Raw genomic sequence first — 10,309 nt, 5'->3', positions numbered from 1 at the left:
AGAACCAAGTTAGAATCATATTCTCCGGAAAACGCCGGATTAAACATATTAACCTCAAAATTACCTGAGCTCTCAGAGAGTTGAGGAAGAGGGAGCTTGCTGATCGAGAAGTCCGAGACCTGAGCCTTCTCGTACGCTGCAACAGCCTCTGGCATCATAGCCACCAAGCGAGCATACTCGTCTTCAGCACTCTTAATCTCGCCATCCAGCATGTCTTTCAGGAGCTCAGTGTTGGCTTGAATCTCTTGAGCATGAACCAGGAGATCGACTTCATCCTTCTTCTTGGAGAACTTCTCCTTGACAGCAACCAGAACTTTGTTGTAAGCATCAGCTACCTCCCTCTTTCCTCTCCTGACGGCTAGCCTGACCTCAGCTTCTTTGTTCTTCTGGCTGCTCTGGGATGAAGCAATCAGCTCTTTGACTTAGTACTCGGCTATCTTCCGAGCAGCATCCAACTCCCCAATCTTCCTATTCTTCACCTGGAGATCAATCAACTGGCTCTCGATCGTCCCTTGCTGAGCATCAGATTTGGAGCCAAGTCTCTTAACCTCAGCTTGGAGTTCCGAGACCAGAGCCCGAGTCTGATTGAGCTCAGCCTTGGTAGCCTTGACTAGATCAGTGACCTGAGCTAATTCCTCAGCACTGGGGGCATTGTGCACAGCGTCCTCGAACTTGAATTGAGCCCTGTTGATATCCCCAGCCAGCTACAAAAACAGAAACAATGATTTAGTAAACATCATCCAAAAAGAATTAAGCTAAAAAGATGAAATGAAATTCATACCTGACCCATGTGATGGGCAATGTCAACATACTCCTCTTTGTTGGAGAGGTTGGCGATCGAGGGAAGAGCACATCCAGTCCTCTTCATATGCCTCATTAACGTAGCCAAACCCCATGAGTCATCTAAGACTGACCCAGGCTTCGAATGAGCAAAGTTCCAGCCAACGGTTCCCCCCCTAGAAGAAGAGGAGGAAGACCTCGAGGGTCTGTCAACTTGTTTTGTCCGGGACCTCTTGCTCCTCGGAGGCTCAAATTCTGAGGGATCCCTTGCCGTTTGAGGATCAGCTTCCGTCATTGGAACCTCGGAGGGAAGACCAACTTCCTGAACTCTGAGCTCCGAAGAACCAACACCTTTAGCAGGAGCAGAGTCTCCCTCGTCAAGGACTTCCTTCACGGAGTCAAGGAAGGATCCTCCTTGGTTCTTGTCGCTTCCTCTAGAGGAGCTGGCAGGCTTGGTCGATCTACCCCTGGAACGGAAGGAGGGCTGAATAGGCATCTTCTGTGACTGAGTCTTCTCGGAAGTACTTGCTCCGGACGAAACCTCGAATACTGAATCACCTTCAGAGACTGAATCATAAAGAAAATCGTTAATCTCATAGGACAAATCCAAACAGTAAAAATCAGAAATCAATAATGGAAGGTTACCTTCTAAACCAGCAACCGTTACTGAATCAGGAAAAGATGAATTATATCGATCAGGGAACCTGGCCGATCCGACTCTCGCGGTAGTGTAAGCTGCCCAGTTATTGGGGCTGTGCTGCAGCTTTCTATGGAGAGCTCTGGTAAGTTTACCAGACAACTTGATAGGATCCTCGATCTCTGCAAAAGAATCATAAGCAATTAGCACATCATGATAAGCAAAATAAATATGCAAATGTCCCTAAAATCCTAACCAGAAATGTCAGACCAAGAGGTCCTGAGGTCTCGGCCTACAGGAACCGTCGAAGGGTCAATCTTGACATAAAAATACTTCTTCCGCCAGTCATCATCACTGACCGTAAACTTGAAGACGCCTAGCCCTGGACGACCGGGGAGGTAGTAGGTACCGCTTCCACCATCCTTGGAAGTACTCTCCTTTATCGAGAAGAGACTCATCAGCTCGGTCAAACCCACAATAACTCCTTCCTCCTTGGCCCTAGTGATGAATCCGTTTATCACTCGGATAACCGAGGGACAAAGTTGGGGAAGAGCCAATTGATAGTGATCTAGGAGGTCTAACAAGAGGGTGGGGAGAGGGAACCTAAGATGGCACTTAGCGATGTACTTCTCATGAACACAGAACCAACCCTCCAGAACGGTATCAGGGGTTTCGTCCTCGTTACAAGCCCTAGCTAGGTCACTCTTTCCGTGGGCTTGAACGATAAGATTAGCGACGTCTTGGCTCTTTAAGCGCGACGGAAAGTGAGGTCCAGAGGAGGCGCTCTTGCCACCTTTCTTCTTCATCCTCTTGACTCTTGCCCCGATCGAGTCCTTAACTTTCTTCTTCCCGGCGTCCTTCATCTTCTCTCCGGTTTCTTGTTTGACCTTCATAAGACGAGCACCGGAAGTGGAGATTTGAATTGCGCCGGAGCTTTCTTTTTTACTCATTGTAAGTAAAGGGAAAATAGAAGAGAGGTGAAAAGGGAAGAATCGGGTTGAGATGAGCAAGAATGGATTCTCTAGAGAACTTAGGGATAAAGATCGAATTCGAAACAGAGATATAAAAAAAAAGAAAAAACGTACAGTAAAATAAAGGAAGAGGGAGAAGTTACCTTGGAAACCGTCGGAGGCGTGGAGGAAGTGGAGAGACATGTAGTTAATAATCGCAGCTTTATATCCCATCATGTCTCGAAAATCGGAAACTACATTTCAAATTCCTCTTAATCTAAACCGTCGATTTAATCGAAGGGAACTTACAGCCTTTCGATCAGATAGGAATATACATGGTTGAGATAGCTAGTAATCATGATCTCAACAAGAAAATCTAGGTTGGGCGGCTAGGTCTAGCTCCCGAGAATAACGAAACCTAATCTCGAGAGCTAGGGGCAACTGTTGGGCCCGAATATGGCCCGATAGCTGAATAGTGAATAATAAAAGACGATAACAGGCCACGACAGGCCCATCACGAATTCAATATGTGAAAGGAGCTAAGCTGGAGCCGGAGGCTGAGAGCTAAGGACTTTTACCAAAGAGGTCACGGTGAAGAGGAAGCTCACATCGTAACAGAAGGAGCATAGGACCCGATCAAAGGGAAGCTGTTGCAGATTCCTCAATAAACGGAGAAGATCTCGGGAACCAGTTGGTGACGATCAAGCGGGACCTGAGGCTATTTAAAGAGAAAGCAAATCAAGAAAGAAGATCTATTCAACCCATATTCGAGACGATACTCTGAAAATATTCTCATTATCTTTGTAGCATTCTCATTGTCGTTGTAATCGTGATAAACATCTTTTGTAAACCATTCTTTACCCAAAAATCATCAATACAAATCGAAGTTCATTCAACAAGTTCTTACGGGATTCAGCCCACGATTATCTTTCCCTAATCCTTTCCTAAACTATAAACCTGACCTAAAATCAGGAGGTGAGTTTAATCCCTCACATCTATCACCTGTCCAATCTGCATCACAATATCTCACCACTTCCGTACTCTTGTTGCAACCCATCCAAATGCCTAGGCTTCTTGTTCCATTCAGGTACATCAGCAATCTCTCTACCATTCTCCAATGATGTTCTTTAGGCACTTGCATGTGCTGACTGACTTGGTTCACTGCAAAACATATATCTGGCCGAGTAATGGTCACGTATATGAGCTTCCCCACCAGCTTCCTGTATAGCTTTGGATCCTTGAATGGCTTGCTATCTTCAATCTCCCCCTCACGTGGAACCTTGTAACCATCCTCCATAGGCATCCTAGCAGTCTTCCCTTCATCTACACCTGCATCTTTCAAAAGATCAAGTGTATATTTCCTTTGTGAGATAAACAACCCTTCCTTGGATCTGCACAACTCGATTCCAAGGAAGTATTTCATCTCTCCCAAATCTTTAATCTCAAAGACTGACTTTAGGAACTTCTTAGTTTCTTAAATCCCTGTCTTATCAGAACCAGTAATGATAATATCATCAACATAGACAAGGATACAGATGATACCTGAGGTTGTGGTGAGAGTGAAGAGAGTATGATCCAGTTCACATTTCTTGAACCCTCTTCCATTCAAGGTAGTGCTCAGTTTGTAGTACCATGCTCTTGGAGATTGCTTGAGACCATAGATTGCTTTCTTAAGTCTCAACACGCTTCCCTTCTTAACCAAATGCTCTAGGCCTGGTGGTGGTAACATGTAGACTTCATCCTCAAGCTCTCCTTGTAAGAATGCATTCTTCACATCCATCTTCCAAAGCTCCCATTCCAAGTTCACAGCAAGAGACAATACTACTCTGATGGTGTGGAGCTTGGCAACCGGAGAAAACGTGTCTATATAGTCTTCTCCATAGGTTTGGGTGAATCCTCTAGCCATTAGCCGAGTCTTTATTCTATCTATCTTCCCATTAGGTAGATACTTGATAGTGAAGATCCACTTGCAAGATACTGCCTTCTTCCCTTTTGGTAATGTACTTTCATACCAAGTATCATTCTTTATCATGGCATTTGCTTCATCATTAACCGAGTCTCTCCACTCTTGTATCAGCATTTCCTCTTCATAACTCCTTGGAACATAGCTCTCATCTAAGCTTACTGTGAATGCTTGATGTTCCTCAGGAAAGTGTGCAAAAGAACATACTGCTTGAGAAGGATGCTCAACAGCTTGAGCATTGTAATACACCCTTGTGTTTACCCAGTTAGATGCATCTCTCTTTACTCTTGTACTTCTTCTCAAAGTAGGCTGTGGAGATTGCTGCATTGCTTCCTCTCCATTCTCACCATTAGCCAGTTCTTCACTAGACTGACTTGCTTCAGTTCCATCACTCGGCTGACTTGCTTCAGCTCCATTATCATGACTAACCGGTTCTGCACCTTGATCATGAGCACTGGATCTCTCTTCTGCTCAACTTGATTTTTCTCCCCCCTCATGATCAAGGTGTGTTGTTTCCTGATGATTACCATCACCTTGATGATTCCCATTAACCGGACCCTGGTGATCCACATTGATTCCCATCCCCTCTAGGATTGTCCTCAAAACTGAAGCTCTATCACTAGTAAGATCCTTCAGATCCTCTTGATTCTGCTCCTCATAGTACCCTCTTTCTTCTATGAATTTCACTACTCTTGATACTAACACACGCCTTGTGTCAGGATCATAGCATTTGTATCCCTTTTGGCTAGTAGAATATCCAATGAACATAGCCTTTACACTCCTTGCTTCAAGCTTGTTTCTCATCTCACTTGCAACCATCACATAGCACAAGCAACCAAAGACACGCATATACTCTAGAGAGGGCTTGGATTGATTCAATACCTCAAATGGAGACTTGCCTTGAAGAACCAAGGTTGGAGTTCAGTTTATCAAGTAGCAAGCTGTGGCTACTGCATCACTCCAAAATCTCTTGGGAACTTTTGATTGAAGCATAATGGTTCTTGCCACTTCCATGAAGTGCCGATTCTTTCTCTCAGCCACTCCATTTTGCTGAGGAGTATAGGGACAACTTGTCTGATGCAAGATACCATGCTGTGCTAGATGATGCTTGAATGCATTTCCAGTGTACTCTCCTCCATTATCTGACCTGAGAATTTTTATCTTGGCATTGTAATGGTTAGTCACATATGATTGAAAACTTTTAAATGCATCAAGCACCCTATCTTTGGTTGGAATTAAAGTTAACCAGGTGTATTTGGATTTTTCATCAATGAAAGAAACATAATACTTGAAATTGTCTCTAGACAAGCAAGGAGATGTCCAAACATCAGAATGAACAAGATCAAAACAATTTTTATAAACCGTGGAAGAGTTTGGAAAAACAGTTTTACAATGCTTGCCTAAAATACAAGCTTCACAATCTTTGTTCTCAAAAGAAACACCTGGCAACATCAGTTTAAAAGCCTTATTATGAGGGTGTCCTAGTCTAGTATGCCACAATGCATTTTTACTTAGACTAGGAGCAGAAATAGAAGTAAATAAACAGCAACGATCAGAAACAGGAGCAAGATCTTCAAGTAAATATAAGTCTCCTTTGGTCACTCCTTTCCCAATAGACTTGCTGCTCTCAATATCCTGGAACTTAACATCATTAGGGCTGAATATAATATTGCAATTTAAATCAGTTGCACATCTCTTAACTGATAACAAGTTTGAGGTAAAGGTTGGCATATACAAAGCCTTGGATTCCCTATCAAAGAGTTTAAGACTTCCTATACCTTTGATAGGGATCCTTGCGAATTAAACGCTCAGGTACTCCTGCCCGAAAAAAAAAGAGCTGAGATACTCCTGCCCGAAACTGCCCAGATTTAGAATTAAATAGTTCTTTATTTAAATACGAAAATTTATTAAAAGACCACATGGCCAATCAGAAACTTGCATAATTACAACCCAACCAGGACCATTTCGCGGACCATCCAGACCCGATCTATGAAATTCGGATATCTTTCTCTATAACTTTCGAAATCTTTGTAAGAATTGGTGTGATTGTAAATATTGGTGAAACTGTACATCGTAATAAATCGACAACAATATTCTGTATATTACACTAAGTTGAACTAAATTTAAGTAAATCGCACTTTTAGATTTCAAATGTTTTATTATGTTATTTTTCGGACAGAGTTGTTGTTATTGATATATTTATTGAATTTTGAATTTAAAAAATAGTTTATATGATATAAATAGATTTTGGCCAAACTTAGAAATGTTGTACATATTTAATAAAAGTAGAAATGTTGTAAAAGTTGATAAAACTAATCTCCAAATGGCTAGTGAAGTTTATTTGTTAAAATAAAAGTAGAAATGTAGTTAATTTGTTAATGATATATTGAAGTTAAAATATACAAAGATTAGTTTATAGAGAGAAATTAGAGGATTGAAACTAGAGACATTACATTAAGTCAAACATAGTGAAAGTAGATAAAACTACATGCCATAAACTCGAGAAATAAACACCACAACTAATCTTCAATTGGCCAGTTGGCAGCTGTCAAGTGAATTTCATTGCAGAAGTCCCAAACTTCACATTGCCAGAAACAATGATCGCACTTCCACTGTGTTCTTGATCCATTATAGGAGACTACAAACACCGGTTCTTCTATTGCGGAGCACCAGCAATTATTTGAGAAGATGGGTTTCTTTATTCTTTCAAGTAGTGACATAAACTTATGAGGTTTGTCGTAACCCCAATGGCCTGAGGGTAGCTCAGTCTGGATCATGCAATTCATCCGATGAACAAACTCACGACTAAAGTTAGGATATTTGTGAAACAACCCTCCATCATCTACAGTAAACGCTAAGTTCAGCATTCCATCTACAAACTTGGCCAACTCCAATCCTCTCTCAGCAGCAAGATGGATTTTCTCTCTTCCTTCATCAAGTAAATGAAGTTGAAAGAACTCATGCATACCTCATAGGTAGATGGCCTCTGGATTACCGGCTTGGTAGCACCTAAGTCGGAATGTTCTTATAGCATTAACCTCATCAATCCAATCATTAAAGCCAATGAGATTAGCAGATTGGTAGAAGTAGTCGTCTCTGCCTATTTGATTGAACCCGGAGAAAGCAATTCTAGCACTACCGAAGTCTCGGATGTGGTTTGTTGCTACCTTTGAGAGAATCTTATGGAGGATGGAAGGAGGGAAAGATTCCAAGTTGAAGTTCGACATAGAGTACAAGGATGATGAAAAACTTGAGAGATATTCGTTTAATCGAGTAAATAGAAAGATTTACGTGTTATTTATAATAGAGATAAGATTGCATTTACTATCCCACTTAAGGGTGTGATTTGATAGACGGCTTAAGACACGACTTCTCACTGCAAGTAGAGGGAATAAGAACAGTCGTATGTCAAGGAAAAATTTAGTGAAACTAAGTGATTTATGATTGTCTAAATTTATGAAACTAAGAAAAATTTAGTGTAGTTATATAGAACTATGTAAGAATTAACAAATTTAGATATTCTATTGTTTTATATTTTGCAAAACTCTAAATAGAAGCAGAATCGAAAAATTAATTATACGGAGTGGATTATTTAATGATAACAAATAATATAAGAAATAATAATTGAAATATTTAGTTTGAGAAAAATCTGTCATTTCATGATTTATGACCATAGCGTCGTGACCCTTGATATTTGCAACGCTACACGACTTCTCACGCACGCTTCTGACAGTTTAAGTGAAACTAACTGATATTAATTGTCTAAATTTATGAAACTAAGTAAAATTATATTGAATTTATAGTGTAAATATATGGAACTATGTAAAAATTAAAAAAATTAGGTATTATATTGTTTTATATTTTGAAAATAAATATAATATTATGGATTATTTACTTTTTTTTGGTAGGATTATGAATTATTTACTGAGCAAGCAATAAAAGAGATCATAAAAATGGTTGAGAAAAATCCAGTAATTAATGGTATTGATGGACAGAGGAGAGAGTAATCAATGAAGTAATTAATCGATTGAAAAAGTCTCTAATAATAATCATTACACTCGCGACTCTACACTACACTTGCATTGAAACCAAACGTGAAACGTCACAATACTACACCAAGTTAGTTAAACTACACATCTTCATCATCACCATTGCATTTAGTTAAACTCCAACTCTGTAAAATCTCTCATTTCATCTCATATCCGAGTTCTATCTTCTCTTCTTTCATCTCTGGCAAGCAGGCCTATGCCTTCCGGGATGGTCTTGAAAATGTGGAAGGTGGACAGGTGATTGTGGCCCTTAAGATGTGGAAGGTCTGCAAGTGTTGGAGTAAGTGTAGTTTCTGTGGCTAGTTTTGAATATGATAGTGGACTAAAACGTTTACTAAAATCATTTACATTAATACAGATTTATTTGATCCTCCTGATCTATGGCTTGAGACCGAAGGTGGACTTTCAGACTTCAGGTTCAATCCGCGTTTGACCGAGGTTGAGGACTTCAGGCAGTCTCTACTAAACAGCGACCCTTATGTTCAAAAATATGGGATTGAAGGTCTTGTGTAAATCGTGTTGTTCTCACTGTTATGGTCTTGTATAAATCTCGTTGTTTCAACTTGTTTCACTTAATCGTTTGAACTTTTGGTTTCACTCAATCTCACTTGTTTCAACTTTTGGTTTCACTTAATCCCTTGTTCCAACTTTTTCGATAGATCAAACCCCATGGTTGTTCAACTTCGCATAACTTAGAAAAACATAGCTTAGCAATAACAGTTACTTTTTCGATAGATCAAACAACGATTGTTCAACTTCGCATAACTTAAAAAAACATAGCTTAGCAATAACAGTTAGTTCTAGGAATTGGAATTTTCTTAGGAATTTCAATTACTTTTTGTACATCATAATTCCTAGAACTAAAACGATGGTAAGAAGAACACAACCTCCTGATATCTTTATCATGGGCATCTTTTTGGGACCTTCGCGGATATCTCCTTCGTTCCTTATTGTTGCTTTGAGACTATGAACTTCTTCTTCGAGTATTCGAACTTGGTAGTCCAGCTGCTGTATCTCATCGGTGAAGGCTTCGTCAACCCATTTGAAGACATGATTGTCGTTCTCGAGCTACATGATTTTTTTTTTAAACGAGTAAGCGTGATTCATAAGCGTTCCATATGTAAACAACAAACGGATGTACCCTCTGTGAAGCCGCAGAGAGACACCGATAATACCGGCGATATGGGTTTGCCGAGCTTCTGGAGATGAGCTCGGTGACGCCAACCCCGCACCAACACCTACTAGGTATCCCCGGAGTTCGTACCCGTCTCCGACCACCGGTCGTGGTTGATGAAGCGGCGGACATCTAGGTTTTTGGGAGGGGAGGGAGTGAGGTCGAGGAGAGAGAGGAGAGAGATTTAGGGAAGAGAGAGAAATGAAGATAGCAAATGGGGAAAACCTAAAAAAGGGTGTTTAATACTTCGATTGAACGATTCTGGGGTTTTAGTAAATTGGGAAGAAGGAAATTAGAAATTCGAAAAGCTGAGCGGGATAATTTATCCCAGGGTTTTTTCTGTTGTAAGTTTCACCAAGTACTCAGTTTTACAGAAAGCGTCAAAGTTGCACTTTTTAATTATTTCTATTTATCTTAGTTATAGTCTACTTAAATTAATGATTTTGTGGTTATACCAATGCAATTATGTTTCCTAAGTTCATTTCCCATACGATCACGTACATATAAACTTGATTTCGTGCCATAGAGTTATCAAATCTAACTCAGTCAGTTTCAGCGATAAAGCTATGACAACACATTGTATTTCCTATACGATTGCTACGAGCAATGAGATGGAATTTTAATAATTTTAATAATTCTTATTAAATCATAATTAACATAACACTACTAATAAACTAAAAGCGTACTACTTCCATGACTTATAAAATTAAATTAAAAACTTTAGAATTTACAATCATGTTATTCAGTTTACATAAC

General features: G+C 40.0%; 1 protein-coding gene across 1 annotated transcript; it reads right to left on the bottom strand.

Annotated features, from left to right (window-relative positions):
• Positions 1–9,210: 9,210 nt before the first annotated feature.
• LOC108847958 (uncharacterized protein At4g04775-like) lies at positions 9,211–9,685 on the bottom strand. The gene is made up of 2 exons (XM_018621346.1): positions 9,521–9,685; positions 9,211–9,447 (listed from the first exon to the last, which is right to left on the bottom strand). The coding sequence occupies exons 1-2, from the start codon at positions 9,683–9,685 to the stop codon at positions 9,211–9,213; spliced, it is 402 nt and encodes a 133-aa protein (XP_018476848.1).
• Positions 9,686–10,309: the final 624 nt, after the last annotated feature.

Source organism: Raphanus sativus, chromosome 1 (genome assembly GCF_000801105.2).
Source record: "Raphanus sativus cultivar WK10039 chromosome 1, ASM80110v3, whole genome shotgun sequence".
Classification (NCBI taxonomy): Eukaryota; Viridiplantae; Streptophyta; class Magnoliopsida; order Brassicales; family Brassicaceae; genus Raphanus; species Raphanus sativus.
Note: the sequence above shows the minus strand (reverse complement) of the source record. Positions and strands in the feature narration are given on the sequence as shown.

Excerpts from the sequence above, each read along its gene's own strand:
- LOC108847958 (XM_018621346.1), bottom strand. The coding sequence starts at position 9,685 with ATGTCCGCCGCTTCATCAACCACGACCGGTGGTCGGAGACGGGTACGA. Across the intron at positions 9,448-9,520 it reads TCTCTGCGGCTTCACAGAGG|CTCGAGAACGACAATCATGT; the intron begins GTACATCCGTTT and ends AAAATCATGTAG.